Genomic DNA, 22,114 nt, shown 5'->3' on the forward strand with positions numbered 1-22,114 from the left:
AGGGTTTTATGCAAGATTCGATTTTGTACACTTTCATGGAGGGAATTCTACCTAGATGAAGGAGAAGATGGAGTTAGGAACTTAAAACAACAAACCTTTGAGCTTTAATGTTGGAATGATTGATGAAAGTCAAAAGTTTATAAATGTTTAGGAGGAGAGAGTGCACGATCGTGAGTTGTGAGGAGGAAGAATGACATAAAACACATGGTCCAAGCCAGGTCGTGCTTTTTTATGATAGCCCATGCTTTTTTTTTAGCATGGGCCGTGAGATTTTTGCATGGTCCATGCGTTTTTGGGAGCCCCCCGTGCATTTTTTTTTTTCTGTTTGCTACAATCTTCGATGACACGCACGGTCTAGAACCTAGGCCGTGCGTTTTGGCCCTTTAGCCATGCGATTTGGAGCCAGCCCGTGGCAAAATCTTTTTTTTCTTAAAAACCTCGAAGTGGCAGCATGGGCAAAATTATGACCATGCGTTTTAGCATAAGACCGTGTGTTTTTGGCTTACCCCGTGCGTTTTCTTTCTGTTAACATGAAATTCACAAGTTTTTTTTTTTTTTTTTTTTTTTTACTTTAACCTCACAAAAACGTTTTTTTTTTTTTTTTTTTTTTTAACACACGACTCTCTCTCAATTTTATTTTTTTTATTTTTTTTTTTTGCATTAAACTCTAAAAAGACTTAAAAACATTGCAACACAACAAAATAAAATAAATAAATAAATAAAAAGAATGGAAAGAAAATACTCCCCGAGTTGTCTCTCGGTTAGCCGCCCTTGTTTCAAGTCTTTGGCTCGACTTGGCCCTTAGAATATGTTATTCTTTGAATGTTGGGGCTTTCCAACTCAATGAAATTTTCGCCACCTCCTTCAATGGAACACGTATCTTGTACTTGACCTTCTTTTTGCGTGGGAACCATGTTGGACTTAGACCCTTAATGACAACAATCGTCCAGCCGACCCCTTTCTTGTACTTGTCCAGTAAGGTGGTCAAATCTTCCTTCTTTGATAAGGTGGTCGATTTGATGATCGGTTGAGAGTCTTCCTTCTCGGGGTACATATCCCTTGAAGGGTCCAACAAATGTATCGTTTTCGGCTCTTGTGGTTGGTCTACCGGCGAAAGGAGTTTCTCATTGGTAGTGGGTGGATCAGCCTCTTTTTTGTCAACCTCCAACTCCTCCTCTACAACTTCCATGTCATCATTCTTAATTTCTACTTCTTCCTCGACAACCTTTTCCATTTTTACTTCTTCCTCCTCTTCCCCATCTTCAAATTGCAATGTTGGGTCATCAAAAATTTTCCCATCGTTCAAGGTGATGGCAGAAACGGTATGCCTTGGGTCCTCTTCAGTCTGCGATGGTAATTTTCGTTGAGTTTCCAATATACTCACAGATTGGGCAAGTTGTGCAATTTGTTCCTCTAAGCTTTTGAGGCTAGCTTTGGTTGTTTCCTGGAAGATTTGGGTAGTAGTGGCAATGCTTTTCACAATGTCTTCCAAGGACATGCTCGAATTTTCAGCTTGTTGGGGAGGTACAAAATATGGTTTTTGGAACTGTGAAGTTGGTTGGTATTGGTCATTTCCCCAAGCTTGGTATGGGTTTTGGCATTGGTTGTTTCCCCAAGCTTGGTTGTTTTCCCACCATTGATCATGTTGAGGTTGATCGTGACTCCATTGATTTGGCCAGTAGTAGCTTCCGCTTTCCTGCATTTCCTCCCATCCCCCTTGTAAATATGGACACATGTTGGTGTGATGTCCATTTTGCGTGCAAAAATCACAAGGAATAGGTGTGGGCTGCACACTTCTGTCATTTTCAATCATCATAACTAACCGAGCTAGCTCAGAAAGTTGGTCTTCCTTGTAAGGAGTATTCATTTCCGAGCCACACTTTTTTTTTTATAGATGTACCTACTCACAAAAATCTTGGCATAAACAATTAGTAACACCGTGTCCCCGGCAACGGCGCCAATTTGTTAGGTGTGTCAGACCCAACAAATAAAGGGGTACAATAGACTCCAAATACACTTCTTTAATGCACTAAAAAGTAGTACAAGGCAAGCAGGGTCGAACCACAGAGACACGGGACAAAAGTCTATACCTTTTTGCACAAGGTACTTTGGTCACAAAGCGGGGTTTGTTTGCAAAAGTAAATAACTAAATAACAATCTACTTTAAAAAGAATGCACAAAATGAAATAGATTTGTAAACAAATTGATTGAATAGTTCTAATTCTAGTTCTCAATGTTGTTGTTCAACTTGAATATGACTTGATGTAATTCAAGATTGCTATTCTATGTTGGTACTGAAAGATATTAACACGCTCTAATAACTCTCGCTTGCCAAATTATCTAACCAAAACACGCTCTTTGATTAGACCTAGCTTTACTAATTCAACCTAAACACGCTCTTAGATTGTATTGAAAAACTGCATTAAGTTTTGTACAAGCTTCCCAACAATGTTCATTTCTTCTCATACGCTCGGAAGTGTGAAAACATGTGATATATGTTTTACAATAAGAAAACTTATTGCTTGTTACCAATTATTAACTCAATAGAACGATTAGGTGCCCTAAAAGTTAATTAACTGCACAAAAATTCAATTCATGAAAGTGGCCAATCAAACACAAATCAAATTCAAGGATTCTAGTTTAAACAAAAACATAATCACTAGAATAGAATCACAAATCAAACATCAAATCATATGCTTCAAGTCAAGCAATCAACATTTTTTTGAACAAGAACTAGAAACTAGGGTTTCTTAGCCACACATGGCTAAGAACAAATCAAACAAGAATAAGATGGAATTGGAATGTTTAATCCTTACAAAAGTGAAATCCAAATGTTTGCAATGATTAAGTCTTCTCAAAAGCTCCAAGAATTCTCCCAAAATTGGCCTAGATCGCCAGAAACTACTCCCAAAACCGTTCTCCTCTCAAAAATGACGTCTCCTGCTCTTTTATTAAAGTTCACGTGACTTGCCATAAGGCCATGCCTTTTTAGCATGGCCATGCCTTTTGCCCATGTGTTTTTTTGGCATGTCCATTTGTCTTGACCATGTGTTTTTGGCATGGCCCATGCTTTTTTGCTAAAATTCCAAAAAGTCTTCACTGTTGGCTCCATCTTCAGTCCAGCTTCACCACGCGTCATGTTGCTCAAATATGAGATGATAAAGGACAAACACGACCCGTGTCAAAGTGACAAGAACCGCGTTTCAAACATAATCCTTTGCTATGAAGATAATGCAACAACGACTCGGGTTATGTCTTCATGCTTTCCTCCATGGAATGACCGGTTCATCTTCTCTGCATGCTCTAAAGCTCCAAGAATCCAAGCTCCATGCATCCATGCATCCAAGCTCCATGTTCCATGCTCCATAATGCCTTCAAAATAAATCAAAAATAGTGAAGTACCAGACATTCTTAATGAAATATGCAACTACCCTAATAATCAACTAAATGCAAGAATTATGAAGTAGAATGCTATAAAAAGATGGAAATAAACATGCAAAATAGGTGCATAAAATGCACCTATCAAACCTCCCCAAGCTTAAACCTTTCTTGTCCTCAAGAAAGAACAAAATTGAGTATCAACCTAGAGAAGACGATAGGCGACTAAAAAGAAACTAAGATGAAAAGAATGGAAGGAACGAAAAGGACTAAATGGAATTAAGAATGTGTGCATGCAACAAAAGAAGAACTAAAGAAAATAACATATGTACATAAAGATTTTTTTTTCAAACATTAATGCAATGAACAAAACAAACGAACATATTCAATCCAATTAACCTCATTATGTCCTACAATCAAAGGTGTACCTGTCGGGCCTTGAGATAACTTGACATTAACCCCACAAAGATATATAACAAGTAAAACAAGGTTTTTAGCCATTCCCTAATGCAACTCAACAAAATCAAAAGTTACAACACTTGTTCACTTTTACAGGTATTGGGTTAGCACATGGAACAGATTATGGTCTTACTCTCGTGAAAACATGTGATGCAAAATATGCTCATTTTCATTTTTCAAATCATGACAATGACCGACTCCAGCTATTTGTTGACTGACAACAATCTTTTTCTAAAAATATTTTCTAAAAATTCCCTAATATTTACCCAGATTGGTTACATGTTTCAAACCACTTACACCAGTCAAAATAGTTTACGGTCAGTCCCAATGTTTACAACCAAACATTTTTTAAACATATTATTCAATTGAACTATAAGCATAAATATATACAAACTATCTAATTATATTTTTCTGCAAATAAAGCTCATGGCTTCCTTTGAAGTCCGTGTAACGGGCTTCCAACCAACACATCCAAATCAGATGACCTTAGTGTGCTAGATTTAAAGAGATCCCTCGGGTTTACTTGCCCGGACATCAAAGGCCACATATTAGCTTTATTTGTTATTATTAAGTTCATGACTTTCTATGGAACCCGTGTAGCGAACTTTCAACCCAATCAGTCCTAAACAATTTTGCTTTACGTAATTAGGTGTAAAACACCCCTCGGAGTTTACTTGTTCGAATCCCAAAGGTCACAGATTAACTTAATAATATTTTTATTTATTTATTTAATTTATTTATTTATTTATTTATTTATTTTTTGTTTTTATTTTTTTTTTATTTTTTTTTATTTTTATTTTGGGGGGACTGATTTAAACGCGCAAAGACCCGTAAGTATAGTCGGAAACAATGTCCCTAAGCAGGGTATTTAGAAGGGAATAGGTAGAAAAGACTTTTTAGAGCGCTGGAGAATTCGAGTCACTGAAATTTTATATTCATTTTATGACTCTTTGAAATTGGAGTTTGGACATGAATGAGCAATAACTCATAAGACCGATCGTGTGTTCCAAGGGCTAAACTGTATCTCTCTTTATGATGCGGTGTTGATAACTTTATCATTTTTTATTTTGCACGAGTAGCTTCGGGAGACGTGTTCGTGTGAGATTGGTTTGCTTCAAGAGTTTTAATGAAAAACGAACAAGTTCTAATCTCAAGCCACGACTAATTTACCACTTTAACTTATTCAAGAAGATTAGGTTTCTTTAGATTGATTTTTTTTTTTTTTTTTTTGCTTTTAAATGAATGCATGAAAAGAAAATAAATAAATAAAAAAAGAAAAAAAATAAAAATAAGAAAAGCAATTTTTTTTTTACATGCATGTTGAAACTAAAACCTAATGTACAAAGACCCCTCCCCAAGCTTAAGATTTAGCATCGTCCTCGATGCTCGGAGAAGGTAGGGCAATCTACTGACCACAAATGTATAACTATATAGAGCATATGAACAAATTCTCAACAATTCTAGTCAAACAATCTTAGGATTCATGCATTAAACTTTAGATATGGAAGGAATGTACCATTCAAATGCTTGAAATTGTGATATGTGCTTGACTTTTTCACTTCATCTTCAACCTCAAGAAAAGTTGAGCTCTTCAATGGTGGAATACACAAACGGAGGTAAAAGCTTCCCTTCTTCTTTACAAAATACTTCCCCAAGCTTGCTCGTGAAACCCTACAAAAGAATTTTGAAACCTAATACAATAATCAAGTCAAAATTTACAAAGAAAAAAAAAACTAGGGTTTTATGCAAGATTCGATTTTGTACACTTTCATGGAGGGAATTCTACCTAGATGAAGGAGAAGATGGAGTTAGGAACTTAAAACAACAAACCTTTGAGCTTTAATGTTGGAATGATTGATGAAAGTCAAAAGTTTATGAATGTTTAGGAGGAGAGAGTGCACGATCGTGAGTTGTGAGGAGGAAGAATGACATAAAACACATCGTGAGTTGTGAGGAGGAAGAATGACATAATCAACTTTGAAACATGCAGAAAATGAAATAGATTTGTAAACAAGTTGTAAAAATGCTTACAGTTCTAGTTCTCAATGTTACCATTTAACCTAATTATGACTTGATGTAATTTGTGATTATTATTCTAAGTTAGTACTAAAAGATATTAACACGCTCTAATACCTCTCGTTTGCCAAATTATCTAGCCAAAACACGCTCTTTGACTAGACCTAGCTTTACTAATTCAACCTAAACACGCTCTTAGATTGTATTGAAAAACTGCATTAAGTTTTGTACAAGCTTCCCATCAATGTCCATTTCTTCTCATACACTCAGAAGTGTGAAAAATGTTCTACAATAAGAAAACCTATTATTTGTTACCAATCATTAACTTTGTAGAACGATTAGGTGCCCTAAAAGTTAATTAACTACACAAAAATTCAATTCATGAAAGTGGCCAATCAAACATAAATCAAATTTAAGGATTATAGTTTAAACAAGAACATAATCACTAGAATAGAATCACAAATCAAACATCAAATCACATGCTTCAAAGTCAAGCAATCAACATGTTTTGAACAAGAAATAGAAACTAGGGTTTCTAAGCCACACATGGCTAAGAACAAATCAAACAATAATAAAGATGGAATTGGAATACTTAATGCTTACAAAAATGAAATAAAAAGTGTTTGCAATGATTACGTATTCTCAAAAGCTCCAAGAATTCTCCCACAATCGCCCAAGATCTCCCAGAACTGCTCTAGAAACTGTCATCTCCATAGAATGACGCCGTATCCTGTTTTAATTAATGTTCACGTGCATGCCATAAGGCCATGTGTTTTTTGGCATGGTCATGCCTTTTGCCCATGTGTTTTTGGCATGGCTATTTTGTCTTGACCATGTGTTTTTGGCATGGCCCATGCTTTTTGCTAAAAATCAAATAAGTCTTCATTGTTGGCTCCATCTTCAGTCTAGCTACACCACGTGTCATGTTGCTCAAATATGAGATGATAAAGAACAAACACAACCCGTGTCAGTGTGACAAGAACCGTATTTCAAACGTAGTCCTTTGATATGATGAAAATGCAACAATGACTCAGGTTATGTCTTCATGTTTTCTACCATGGAATGATCGGTTCATCTTTTCTTCATGCTCCAAACTCCATGCTCCATGCTCCATGCTCCATAATGCCTGCAAAATAAATCAAAAATAGTGGAGTACTAGACATTCTTAAAAAAAATATGCAATTACCCTAATAATTAACTAAATGCAAGAATTATGAAGTAGAATGCTATGAAAGGATGGAAATAAACATGCAAAATAGGTGCATAAAATGCACCTATCATCAGACCTACATGATGTTGATTGTTTCGTTCCCATCGTCAGTTGAACATACATTCTTCAACACACAATCATCTAATAATCGATTTTTTGGTAATTAATTTCTTGGGATTTTGTTTGATTTCATTTGGAAATCAATTTTTATTGTGTATTAGTTTGAACCACCCATGACCCATTACATTCTTAATTTCACAAATCGATGAACAAAATTTAGTTGCTACAAAAACCCTCGTCAAGGATTTGATTTTTATACACATGTATCTGTTTTTCAACCACGAAAATCAGTGGCTTCAACAACACCACCCCTAACCTACCGTAAAAATTACATAAGTGTCGTTGAATTAAATCCCAACCCTCCCTATGCAAGCTCTCTGAATTAAGAATAACTAATAAGATTATCAAGGTCAACAATCACACAGAGTGGTAGAGAAAGAAAAATATATTAACGAAATATGTTGAAGGGGACTGCGATTAGGGGATAGGGGAGAGGGAAAACATACATGCAATATCTTATTCTAGAACAAACATCAACCCTCAATGCCTCTTGGATCCTTGCTATTGGAAGAAGTGAGAATGGTGCTTGATAAAGAACGATCTAATTTTTAGTACACAAGAAACTTGGTCGAAATTTGGTGAAACCTGAATCTAGCGATAGATCAACACCCATTTCTCTTATTTTCATTGAAATCTAATCCCACATGTGTTTTGTTTGACTTTGAACTGGGAGTTTTTTGGTTCCTTCAACTTTGTTAATGTGATTTGATCTTGGTAGCCTCCCTAACTACATCCTAATCACATGTTGATATTTAAGATGATGATACAAATAGATGGTAGCAACAATGGAACCAATGAACTGGATTGGAGTTGGTGGTGGTCTTGATGTTGTCGATATTGAGGTTGCCTCCTAAGAAGGTAAGGGCGGGTGATACAAATAGATGGTAGGGTGGGTGTTTTTTTTTCTTTTGTAAATTCTATTTAAACAAAACTAAAGGTAAAATAATATAATAGGGGTAAAAAAAAAAAGTCTTTGTACATGGATCAGCACCATCCATGCAAGTTTTAGAAAACACTAGGATCATGTTCGTCAAAAAAAAAAATAGACCTCGTTTGATATACATCTTACCAGGTCCAAACTGACTTTTCTAGCTGAATGGGCCGAAAAGACTGTTTGATTTGCACAAAAAAAAAGTATTTCTCACAAAGCCTCAAAACCATATATCTCTAATTGAATGGGTAGGAAAGACAATTATGTCCCAAACCTTGCATTTTTCCTTCTTCACTTCTGCGCTCTTCATTAGACAGCACCACCTCGTCACCAAGCTCCATACTTCGTCTCCGGCAAGCCACCCCTCGTTGGAGCGCCGCTGCAACCACCAGCTCCACTTGACAGGCAACCATCTCGTTTCCTTTTTTTTCCTGATTTGGTTCTTCTGGATGGAGAGTACCGGACATGAACCTTCATTTGTTTCATGTTATTTTCTTTCTTCTGATTTTCGACCATAGGATTTAGGAGGACCATTTCATATATAAAGTTTCAATCAGAAATTCTGATTTTAACATATATTTTGTGTAATTTTGATTCTAGATGACAATTTGAATTTGAATTTTTTTTAAATGATTATTGTGTAATTTTGATTTTGTATGACAATTTGTATTTGAAATTTTTTTTAAATGGTTATTGTGTAATTTTGATTTTGTATAACAATTTGTATGTTTTTATAATTATTCAGCAACTTTATTCATCACAGTATAAAACAGTAAGTAATATAATTATTTGTCATCATTCAGCACAGTCAGTTAGATGTCCAATCAAACAACATGGTTTCTTTTTCAGTCTGTAAACTTTCTCAGACAACATTTTTCTAAACAACAACCATTAAACCTAGTAAGGACTGAGTTTGTGATTTTTTATAAACAACATGAACCATTTAAGTACTTTTGTCTCAAAACAATAAACTCTAGGAAACCTATGGTTTAACAAAATATTACCCATATAAAATATCAAAGTAGTGTACCAAAACTGAAAATTAACCAATACTTTAGGGAGAAGTTGTGTAATTGTATTACTATTCGGTAAATATCCTAGGGTTGGCAACAATTCACCCTCTCCATCATCACCGATCACGACGAGCAGCCGAGCAGGTCTAAAAATCTCTGATCAACAAGAGCAAGTAGATTACCATGAGTTCTACCAAGATGTCGGATAAACGAAACATACAAGATCAGAAACGCAGATTGCTCGCTGAGAAGTACGAATTGAGGAGAAAGCTGTACAAAGCGTTGTCTAAAGATACTGATCTTCCAAATGACGTGCGGGAGAAACATCGTTGTAAGTTGGCTGATTTGCCGAGAAACAGTTCGTTCACTCGGGTAATGAATCGGTGTGTTTTTACTGGTCGTGCTCGTGCCGTTTATCAGATGTTTCGAGTTTCTCGTATCGTTTTTCGTGATTTAGCATCCCGGGGTCTTTTGCACGGAGTTAAGAAAGCGTCGTGGTAGCATCATAGAGTATCAATTGGAGAATAAGGTTGGCTTTCCTGATCTGTTTGAAAAATGGCGATATTAGATACTGTTTTTTCTTGGCTTATAAATTTACTAGAATGAATGTTGGAGCTGGCAAAATTAGTTTCAATTGGTATTTGATTTTGTTGAATATTCAAGAAGGGAAATCAGATTGGGTTAGTTGGTTTTGTGAAACTCGGAACATGAAATAGTGTTTTGATTAAAAGTAGGACCTCTGTGTCTATGATGGTTGCCTTGTACTGTTTGTGTTGAAATTTGCTTTGGATTAGTGCTGAAGTTGTAAATCAGACATTTGCGAAGTGAATAGTTCTAGGCACACAGCTTACAGCTAAGCTAACACATGAAAACGAAGAAAAGAACGAGAGATACATAAGTTAATAAGTAAATGTTTGCATGCTTAGATATACTTGTTGGATATATTGCATGTTATGAGATGTTAGGGATGATGCTTGAATCAGAGTGGATGAGTTGAATTGATGTTATGGATGAACGATGATGATAGAATTTGTGAGATTTTCGGGTTGGGATGGTTAGCATTGACAATTTCTAGATAGTTCCCCCACTCGCGGGATGTTATATAGACCTTTTTACATTTCTTTGCATTACACTAACCTTGATGTAATATTTGATGTTTAATTAGTTGCAATATTTGCTTATATTATATTTCTTTATCATGTTGGCTATTTTCATTTATGTTTATAATTATCGTTTGTTGACATCCCTTGAGGTTTTGAAATAACAATTGTTTGCTATTAAATAAATAGTTTTTTGTTTAAAAATTAAGCTTAAACTGGTTTAAAAAATGATTGAATTTGGGGATTTCGCATAGGTATTAGGGTTAATATTGAAAATATGGAGTTGTGGGGGAGTGGGTTTGATCCTATGCATTAGTAGGATTGATTTTGGATCGGCTGGAACTAGTTTTAATTTGGGATGGCTTGAACTCATTTGGATCTTTATAAAAGCAATGAGGACGGTCGATGCACATTCTACCGCATATTGCAATAGCTGATGTGGGGTCGCAGTGTGCAGCGAACGCAACTCCGACTGCCCCTTACCACATTCGAGATCCTTACCGCGGGTGTCGGGTGGTGATCTTACTGCGGTTGATTTGGATTGTTTGAGTCATTTGACTGTTGACAGCGGCCACTTTTTCAATTCTTTATTTATTTATTTTTTCCTAATAATTTGAACTATAAATTAAAACCATACCTCACACATATATCACACACAACACTTTCAATTCAACAAGTTTTTAAACCTTTTTCTTCCAAAAATGAATCTAAACAATCCTCAATTTACCGCTCGGGGCAAATCACGTCCAAATGTTTGACCGTTGGATATGTCAGTATACTAACCCCAACTTGATCCATCCTTGAATTTGCCTCAACCCCATCCCCAATAAGTTTACTATTACCCTATGCAACCTCTAAACCCAAACATGTTTCAAAAATGTTTCCAAATTTAACGTGTATGGTCTCTCAATCATTAAAACTAACTTTTAACCAATTAATTTTTTTAAATGATGATTTTACCATTTGACTAAATTTGGAATATATAAAATACTACAAGGACCTTTTTTCTAACCCTACCTTTTTTCATTTTTATTTTTATTTTTTACAGCTACATTAATGCATTAAAAGGGTTTTAATAGAAAATATGTTTTTTTATAGTTTAATACTTCAAGAAATTTTTATTTTCAAAAAACATAGAATACATCAAGGTTTTTTTCACATTTATTATCCTTAGCAATTTTAGTTTTGTAGTTATCATTATTATTATTTGACTTTTTTTCATTTTTTTTTAATTTTAGTTATTTATGGTATTTATAATGTTTTTATTTATTTTGATTCAAGTAAATTAAAAAGAGAAAACTAGAAAAACTCAAACACCAAACATGTAATATAATCTAATATATTCATATATTTTACAGTTTTTGTTTTTTTAATATTATTCGTATTTTTTTGTATTTTTTTTCATAATTTTAATTTTTTTTGTTTCATTTTTCATCAACGTGATAATGTTTTTGACATTTTTCAAAAAGTGTAAAATATGAATATATTAGAGTATATTAAATTTTGGTGTTTAAATTTTTTTTCTATTTTTTTATAATTTTGGTAATTTATAGTTTTTATAAAAAAATTAATTTGGTTCGAGTAAAAGAAACGTTACATTCTAAAACTTAATAGTAGTTTTCTTATTTTATTTTAATAATTATAAATTGCAAATATCACACATTGAAACATTAATTCTCAATACAAAAACCATTTGATTTTTTTAATTTTAATTTATCATAACATAAATAAAATAGCCACTAGAGAACAAAAAAAAATTTAAAAATTAGACTACAATTCCAACTATAAATATAACTAGTTTATTTACTAAAAAAAACATAAAAAAAATAGAAAACCCATAAATTACCAAAATTAAAAAAACAAAAAAAAAAAAAAAAAAAAGAAAAAAAAAAAAAAGAAACCCCAAAAACAACAAAAAAGAAAAATCAAACACCAAAATTATAATATACTCTAATATATTTAGAATTTTATACTTTTTAAAAAATGTCAAAAAAAATTATCAAATTGTTGAAAAATAAAACGAAAAAATTAAAATATGAAAAAAAAATTAAGTAACGAAAAAATTAAAAAACTAAAAAAAAAATTAAAAAAAGTTTAAAATATATAAATATATTAAATTATATTAAAACTTTGGTTTTTGAGTTTTTTTTTTGTATTTTTAATTTACTTGAATCAAAATAAATAAATAAAAGCATTATAAAAATCATAAATAACTAAAATTATATAAAAAATTAAAAAAAATCAAATAATAATAATGATAAATACAGAACTTAGAATTACTAACGATAATAAATGTGAGAATCCTTAAATCACATGAAACATAACATATGTGTTATAAGAAATGAAAAAAATAATAATAATAATAGCTTGATGTATTCTACTTTTTTTGAAAAAAAATTATTGAAGTATTAAACTATAAAAAAAAAAAAAAGAAAAAAAAAGAACTTATTTTTTTTATTAAAAGCCCATTTTTATTAAATTATTAAAAAATAATTTTGATCTAATACAACAATGTAGTTGTAAAAAATAAATAAATAAATAATAATAATAATAATAATAATAATAATAATACTAATAAAAGATAGGGTTACAAAAAAAGTTTTTGTATAAAATCATCATTTAAAAAATAAATAGTTAAAAGTTAGTTTTAACAATTAAAGGACCATACGTGTTATATTTTGAAACGTTAGGGGCCACCAATGTTACCCTAATGAAATCAGAAGGACCATTTTTGAAATTTATTTATACATTATATTTGAGAAAAAAAAAATGCTTATACTTCGTGCGTTGTGGAAAGGTGAAGTTGCGCGTTTAGTCCCTATTTTTGAAAATTAATTCGGAATATCTCTGTAATATTGTTTTTTCACTTAGACAGTCCCTGACAGACATAAAAAGACTATTTTACCCTTCTCAGTTTCTTTTCTATTTTTCTTATTATTTGTTTTCAATTTATATTAATAAATAATTGAATAGTCCATCATTTATACCCGACCCACCCAAACAAACCCAACTCTTTTGAACTTTCAGGTAGAAAAGAGATACAATCGTCGGCTATCCACCACCACCACCTAGTATCATCTCCGACCACCTATCACTACCACTAAAACGACCTCCATTGATACCAATAAAACCCACACACCTCTCACACAACTATTATGCCTTCCTACACGTCACCTTCTACACCAGACACCTTTTATACTCCCATTCTCCCTTCGACCTCTGTCACATTCTCAAAATCAAATCTATTTGAAAGCATGTAAATTCGTTTGATGGTTCAACAAGCACTAAAGAAGATGGAGTTTAACAAATACAAAAGAAGTAGGTGGTGCTCTGGTGGGAGTTTGATGACGATGTATAGTAGCCATGATGGTAGTTAGTCTCGCTGAGAACGAAGGAGGAGGACTATGGAGTATCGGTTATGATGTTGGATCCCGATAAGGAGGGTAACAGTTGTGTCGCGGTTGTTTCTGGCGTCAGGGAGGCAGATGGGCAGTGTCGTCTATATTGATGGGGTTGCTTAGGTCACCAACACTGAGCTAGGGTTTGGATTTTTGAGAAAATTGAGAAGAAGGGCGGAGGAGGCACTGGTTAGTTAGGGTTTTGGGTTGTTCTCGAGAGTAGGGGAGAAAGAGGGAGACAACGGCAGACTCTTCAGTATGTGGGAAGCACCGGTGATGGTGTGTTCTTGGTGATGTCAGAATGGTTTCATCAGACGCCGTAAACCTTCCTCCTCTCCAATTTGAACGCTGGAAAACACCTTCATCCGTTGGAAATCCTCAATCTTAAATTTGTCGCCATGAATTTGGAAACCACTACCTATAACGTCCAACAACCCATATAATGTGTACTTCTTTTTCCTTCCAGGTTCACCAATCGGAGGTGTGGCGATGGTGGTGGGAAACTATCAATAACAGATCTGCGATAGTGGTGGGATTTGAATGGATCAGAGGCGGTGTTGATCTGGTGTGCTTTGGGAAGGCCGAAGGAAAAGGGGAAAAGGAAGGGAAACGATAAGATATCTCCAACAAAGTGATGCTCTTCTTTTTCTCTCTCCCAGCAGCTCCAACGACGACGATGATATCTCTGACGACCCATCTTTCTCTAGCTTTGATAGCACAAACAGAAGATACAGTGAAGATGAAAGGATAGAGGGTTGTAAGTGGGGTTAGAGTAGAGATTGTGGGTTTGTGGTGTTGGGATTTATTTTTATTTTTCTTTTTAATTGTTAATAATAAACAAATCAAAAAATATATCAAAAAAAGAAATAAAAAGGTAAAATAGTCATTTTATGCCCGTCAGGGATAGTCCGAGTGAGAAACAAATATTACAGTGACGGTCCGAGTTAATATTTGAAAATAAGGCTTAAACGTGCAATTTGACACTTGAGCAAGGGACGAATTGTGTAATTTACTGATCTTTCTTTATCCTTGCGTCCTTATCAACTTTTTTATCCTTAAGGATGTCAAAAAGTTATGTGGAACTCCGTTCACCTGGAGCTCAGTCCCGTTTGGGGAATTTTTTTTAAAAAAAATCGGATCAAGGACGGAGGCGGGGACAATGTTAACCCCAATTTTAATTTCGGGGGCGGAGCGGGGGCAGACAATTCCGTCCCGAAACCCTCATGGGGATCCTGTTAATACATTACGCATATATTTGCCTATATTAATTATATAAATACAATAAAAAATAACATGATTTTGAGCTTCTAAAAACCATTAAAAAAAATGTTTTTAAGTTGTTAATAATAAGTTTAGTTTATCATAACTTTTTTATTTTTAACATATAAATTTCTACTATAAAAGAGATTCGGGGGCAGGAGTAGGGGTAATAAAAAGGATTCAGGGGCGGTGGCGGGGGTAAGAAGACTAATCATTTCGGGGAACAGTAAAATTTTGGGGGCGGGTACGGTGATGCACTCTCTGTCCTGTTTACCCCTATTATCCCATTTATCCCCTTCGAAACTTTTTGTGTCTTATCCTAGCTTGTATTAGGGATGATCCCACTTGTGGCATTCGAGTTCTCGTTTTATAATAAGACCAATAAACAAGTACTTTACGATGTCGGCAGTTGCAATTATGTCTCTTTTATGTGGGTCTTTATATCATTTTCAAGCATTATTTTTTTAATTTTTGATTATATCTTATCTAGAATAAAAATCAAACCTTAAAAGTATGTTTCATTGTACATGTGATTTGCCACTATGAAAATAGTTACATTATAGAGATTTCCATCATACTCAAAAAATGAGACACCACATACACGATGATATCATTTACCTCTAAAACGTCCATTTTGGAGAAGAACGAGTTGCAGTCGGCCGAGGTCTATTAACCCACCGCTCGGAATTATTCTGTTTCTTCATAATCGACGACACAGTAGGGCTACAAAAGTCATTACTCCTTTGAGAAGTTGTACCTTGTGAATAACCTATTGTACCTTTTCTCCTTTGAACCGGACCCCACCGGTTATAATTCACACAGCTCTGGCTCCGACCCACTTGATACCTTCCTTCTCGTGGACTCGGATAGTTATGGCTTTCAGCAGTTTCTGCAGAGTACATCGTCATCTCCCCTTCACTGCTGTAATTCCCGTTTTGCCCTTGCAATAACTCAACTGGCGATGCACACGATTGGACCTCACTATGTGCACCGTTTACAGAACTCTCAGCTTCGGCTCCCATGTTTGAGTTTGACCCTAATTTTTCTCCCTTACTCGCCGGAACTTTTTTTCTCACAGGCGGTGTGGCGGTGGCTATGGTGGTTCTAGGCGGGAAGTTGATATCCAGAAGCGGAATTTGAGTTTTAGGGCTTTTTTCGTTTTTCCGAAAAGGAGTCGAGGTCAATTTTGGCGATTCGTAAATCTCGGGAGTCGGGATTCCTTGAGCGCGAGTGATAACAGGTGGCGTTTCATCTTGAAAACTATTAGCCATCGGGGAAGAACTTGTCCCCGGTTGATGTTGACCTTTCGTTTTCGGCGTTATATTTTCCGATGATGGAGTTGGAGTTGTTGCTTCGTTTTCATCTTCAATCGATTTAAAAACTCGTCTTTTTGTGAATGAAGAACATGAGTGTTCGCTTTTTTGGCCTGTTGACATCAACCTAATGATCGGAAGTTTTGGTTTGTTTACTAAATCGTCGAGGCTCCCTTCCCAATGCTGGTTTAACCAATCGTAGATTATAGGAATTGGAATGCCGAATTGCATTGGGGGATTCTTGATTGAAAATGAAGTAGAAGAAGATGACGTTGATGATGATTTTGTGGTTGGGGATGTGGCTAGCTTCATTGGATCACAGACCATGAATGATAGATTGCCGTGGACATCAAAACCGGCTGAACCAGGGCTCCATGTTAGACCACCGGAGCAGACCTTTATGAGGTTGTCGGTGGCTATAACCACCTTACCTTCACCAACTGTTAGCTCGTTTTTCTCAGTGTAGCCTAAAAGGTATACTGTATTACCAAGGTCCAGATTCGGTTTAGAACAGGTTTTCAAATAGTGAGACTGCTGAATCTGTGAATTTGAGTCTCCATCCATGACATCAAGACCAACTATGGTTAGATCAAGAACTGAGCTAGTAATGAAGAACCTGTTAACGAATTCATGACATGAGTAGGTGCTAGAGAGATAGAGTTCCAAATCCATTTGAAGTAAATAGTTCATGTAAAGAAGGGGGAAAACCTATGGCATTGACTATTATGGTCTAGGGCATAAGATTATATCTTCAATTGAACTAAATTCAATGTACAGTTTTAAGCGGAAAGAAAAAAATGGAAAACATTGAATAATCTAGCTCATTTATCGAAATTGAACTCGTTAGGGTTAGCAAAATCAGACTCTATCAGATCTACCATTACCAATTTCAAATTCGATCAAATAGGATGATATACACAAACATAAACACGGCAACTTATGGAAGTCGAAGTGTTTACCTGTGAGGAAAAAGAGAAGCAACGGCACTGTTTTGGAGATGGATCTCGGCGGCCTCAGCGGCGGCTACCGAGGGGAGTATAGCGTGAGTTGTAAGAAGAAGGTTCCGATGGATGAGAAAGCCAGTGCCGGTGGAAATTCTAACCATGGCTGGACCTTTACCGGAATATATGGTGGATTTTGTTTTCTCCGACTTGCATATGCCGTTACAGAAACACCATGACTCAGCTAACACTCCCATTGCTGATAATTATTAACCCGAACTCACTATAACTCCTCAGATCCAGAAATGCAAGTCATACATAATATGCTAGTAAAAAGAGCTGTTGTTGCTGCTGCTGGGGGTATTGATGATAGCTATGGAGATACAGGAAAGAGGGATGTGAAGCTCAGGAACACCGAGAAGTTTGAGATTTTGTGCGTTGGGAGTGACTACTGTGAACCTGCGACTTGCGACTGTTCTTCGATGACAATTCTCGTTTGAAATGAGTAAAGTGAAGGGGCGTAATAAATGCATCGAATTTTTAAATTTATTGATTCGGGAGATTACAGGAAATAAAGCGGCTTCGATATTTATTTTTTGAATTAACTATGAAATATCAAAATAACGCCCAAGAAAACAAAATTAATGAGTTTTTCTTATTATTATTTTTTTATTTTTTTTGCTACGGATAAATTAAAAAAAAAGACTAATCAGATATTATACTCTTAGTTTATAGTTCATGGCTCATGGAAATCACGGTTATAAAATTATTAAATTTTAATAGTTAAAATTTAAAATTATTAATAACTTATTTTAAATAAATTATTAATTAAGAAGTTTTTTAGTTATATAAAATTATAATCATCGATTTAAATAAATATGTAAGATTATATCACTTTATTATTTGTATTAATTTTATTTTAATTTTTATTCTAATATTGTTAATTTAGTGTAGTTAGAATGAGAAATTTGAAATGGAGAATCAATATGTTGATAAATGTTATGCATTAATTATGAGACATAATAAAGTGAAACATGGCAAAAGAAAAATAAAATTTGCATTAATTATGAAGCTGAATATGATGACACATGTTAAAAGAATAATAAAACTATTTTTTTATTAGAATAGCGATTAGTCAAAATTATATTGTACAAACATTACAAGGGGAGACATACCAATTGAACCAACAAATGAAATTATAATAAAATCTATGCTTAATCCAATTATATGTAACTCACTAAATATCATAAAATTAACCAAATTAACCAAACCACCTAAAATATTAAGGCAAGTTTAAACTTTTTCCTCTTCTTTCTTTGAACAGGTTCATTTAACTCCTTGAGCAACTCCATTCCACTTTCGGGCATTTCGTCAATATACCACTCCAATCTTGAAACCATTTCCAAATTTGAGACGCGAAAGAGCAACCGAAGAAAATATGATCAACGTCTTCATCATCAATGTTACATATAGGACAAACAACACAAACCAGGGGAATGCCCCTCTCTTTTAAATTTTTTTGTCACTGGAATACGATTGATGAGAACCTGCCACATGAAACAATTGATCTTAATTGGGACCAGACTAACCCATTTAAAATCACGTAAAGGGTTGTGTGGTAACATTCAAGTTTTGGTAAGTTTCTCTTTAAGTCCCTAATGCAATTTTCTTTCAAATTGGTTCATTGGTTTGTACGCAAGGCATACTCATTGGGTACGCTTAGCGTACTAGCCACAGCTATGGTCGCGGGACTTAACCATGTATGTGTGTCTGAGGCAACCCCTAGTTTTTAGAGTTTGCACCCTATTTAAGACCTTAAGTCCCTCAAACTTTTTACCTCTTCACCTTCCATTTCCCTTATTATGCTAATCTCAAAATCTAAGCCACCTTGAATGCATTTGTGAGCTTCCTTGATAATTTTTGGTGTTCTTTAAAGTCTTTGAAGAAAAAGGAAGCTTGGGAAGAAGCAAGAACGTGGGAAGACCTTGTAGATCCAGAAGTTTGGCACCATTTCCGACCCATTGAAGATATAAAGTTTAAACCTTGACCGTTGCATGCTTAGATCTAGATTTAGGGTAGAAAATGGTATATTTTGGTCCCATAGTTTGGATTCTTGGAGATAAGCAACTTCAAACCATATGAGTTGTCCTTTTGAGCTCTTGGAGGTGTTTTGAGTCATAAAAATCGGATCTTGATGGTTAAGCCTCAACCATGCAAGTGTTAGGAGCCATCCAAGTGTGCATATGGACTTTATTTATGTTTTGGGCCCCATCCTTGCATGCAAAAGCATAAAGTTTGCAACTTTATGGCTTAGGACATTTTAGGGTCCTAGATCTAAGTTTTGAACATTAGGTCTTAATGGATTAAGACATGGAAGTGAAGATGGGCTGGCAGACCAGTACGCCATGTTTACTCCAGTGTATGTTGCGCGTATTGGGTCAACGCCTCGACCCCTGGTGAACACCAACGTACGCTTGGCGTACAAGCCAAGTACGTCGTGCGTACACAGTCAGTGGGCTTTGGAGGATTTTGGGCTCGTTTGGTGTTAGGCTCTAGACTTAAGTATATTGGGTCTCGGCCTACCTGATTGTAGCAAGTTATTTTGGTCCTAAGGCCATGTTTGGGGCTCTTGGGCCTTAAAGGCCCTGTAGTGGGCTTGGATGCCTTTTTAGGATTTTATGAATTTGGGCTTTGAAGGAGAGGAGGCCCAATAAGGCAAAGGTGAAGGAGCCTTTTTGCCTTAAGTCAAGGATTAGGGTTTTAGACTTTCATGTTAGAATGTAGCCTGATTTCTAATTAGGGTTGTATGCTTGCATGATAGGGATATGAGTCTGTGAGTCATCTGTTAAGTGTGATTTGATACCCACAATTTGAGGTGAGTCTTCTTTCGCAGTATTTGTGGGTCGAAGGCACCAAGACTGGCCCACTACTTCATGTTATAGTATGATGATTGTATTTGTGATAATTGCCAAGTACGTCGCACGTACACAGTCAGTGGGCTTAGAAGGATTTTGGGCTCGTTTAGTGTTAGGCTCTAGACTTAAATATATTGGGTCTCGACCCACCTGATTGTAGCAAGTTATTTTGGTCCTAAGGCCATGTTTGGGGATCTTGGGCCATATTGGGCCTTAGAGGCCCTGTAGTGGGCTTGGATGCCATTTTAGGATTTTATGAATTTGGGCTTTGAAGGAGAGGATGCCCAATAAGGCAAAGGTGAAGGAGCCTTTTTGCCTTAAGTCAAGGATTAGGGTTTTGGACTTTCATGTTAGAATGTGGCCTGATTTCTAATTTGGGTTGTATGCTTGCATGATAGGGATATGAGTCCGTGAGTCATCTGTTGAGTGTGATTTGATACCCACAGTTTGAGGTGAGTCTTCTTACGCAATATTTGTGGGTCGAAGGCACCAAGACCGTCCCACTACTTCATGTTATAAGTATGATGATTGTATTTGTCATAATTGCCAAAGATGATTGTATTTGCTTAATAACTCTTGATTTCTGTTATGATATTATGTGGTAGTAATGGGGGTGAAATAGACCCGGTATCTGATTGAAATAAACCGAAGGGGATTGCAAGCACCCATATATGTTTGATAGTATTCGATTGAGATAGACTGAAAGGGTGGGCAAGTAGCCATATATGCTTGGCAATATCCGTTTGAAATAGCCCGAAGGGGTAGGTCGGCACCCAGATATACTTGGCAGTATGTTTGTTTAGTATGTAGTATTTTGGGGAAACTCACTAAGCTTTGTGTTTATAATTTTCAGTTTCTGTTTCAAGTACTTCCAGTTTGAAGGAAATTGGTCCGGCCTGATCGCACCGCATCACTCTATGTTTTTCAGCACTTTGTGATTTTAGGATTTGTACTCTGATGACATGTTACAATATGACTATTTTGAATATTTTGGTATCAGTTTCTTATTAATTAAATGAATTAAAAACAAAGTTTTATCTATATTTCTAGGGATGTTACATGTGAACTCCAAGAATTTCAGCCATCAAAATCCTCAATGAGCGGACAGAAAAAATCCATTAAACATCAAATCTCCAAAACCAAGTATCCAAATTTGGGAACAAAGTAAAACCGTCGACAACATCTTTCAACGCAGCCAGCTCTCTAGCCTTTTTTCCCCTCCTTAGTTGCCTCTTCCAACTCCCCTGAAAAACAGCATCAAAGTTCTTTACTAACCTGTCAAAAACCATGCAATCTTTCTCAATGTCATGCTTATACAAATTCAGGAATCTCTCTTTAAGCGTGTAATCTCCAAGTCATTTTTCCTTCCAAAAATGTGTGTAATTTCCAGCTCCAATTTTCCTACAAAAAGGATTATCCAAAGAAATGTTTCAATCCTCAAGCTCCTATTTTATTTGAAAAATTGAGAGCCACTTCCCAAAATGCCACACTTCACAAAAGGGCTCCCATCAACTACATTATTGCTATGTAAAGCTTTAATATAAGAGTACCAAAGAGAATCAACTTCTATTTTTAATCACCACCACGATTTCGTAAGAAACGCAATATTTAAGGATTTAAGGCTTCCCACTCCGAAACCTCCTATTTACTTGGGTTTTGTAACCACATCCCACGTAACCCAATGAATCTTCTTTTTATTATTGTATCACCTTGATCCAGGTATTTTCCATTTATACCCTTAGTATGAAATTTAACTGCAATATTGGTCCCTTAGCCCCTTTAAAGGGACATGTGATCCGTTGAGTACATTGGGCGTACTCAAACGTACGTATGGTATACGTGGCTGGGGGTCAAACCCTAATTTTTAGGGTTTGTACCCTATTCAAGCATCATTATATCCTCAAGACCTTTTCCCTCGTCATCTTACATCCCCCAAATCATCCCTTTGCAACCCTAATTCATTGTGTAAGCATCATGAGCTTGAGAGTTCATTTTTAGTGTCCTTATAAGAAGAAGGAGGGGAAATCATCATAAAGCTTAAGCACACTACGTAGAAAAAA

General features: G+C 35.3%; 1 protein-coding gene across 1 annotated transcript; it reads right to left on the reverse strand.

Moving 5' to 3' along the window:
• Positions 1–15,371: 15,371 nt before the first annotated feature.
• On the reverse strand, positions 15,372–17,676 carry LOC145017499 (uncharacterized). Its single transcript, XM_078975521.1, has 2 exons — positions 17,158–17,676; positions 15,372–16,814 (listed from the first exon to the last, which is right to left on the reverse strand). Exons 1-2 carry the CDS (start codon positions 17,394–17,396, stop codon positions 15,506–15,508), a joined length of 1,548 nt encoding a protein of 515 aa, XP_078831647.1. The 5' UTR covers positions 17,397–17,676; the 3' UTR covers positions 15,372–15,505.
• Positions 17,677–22,114: the final 4,438 nt, after the last annotated feature.

This window comes from Lactuca saligna, chromosome 9 (assembly GCF_052625555.1).
Source record: "Lactuca saligna cultivar CGN05327 chromosome 9, ASM5262555v1, whole genome shotgun sequence".
Taxonomy (NCBI): Eukaryota; Viridiplantae; Streptophyta; class Magnoliopsida; order Asterales; family Asteraceae; genus Lactuca; species Lactuca saligna.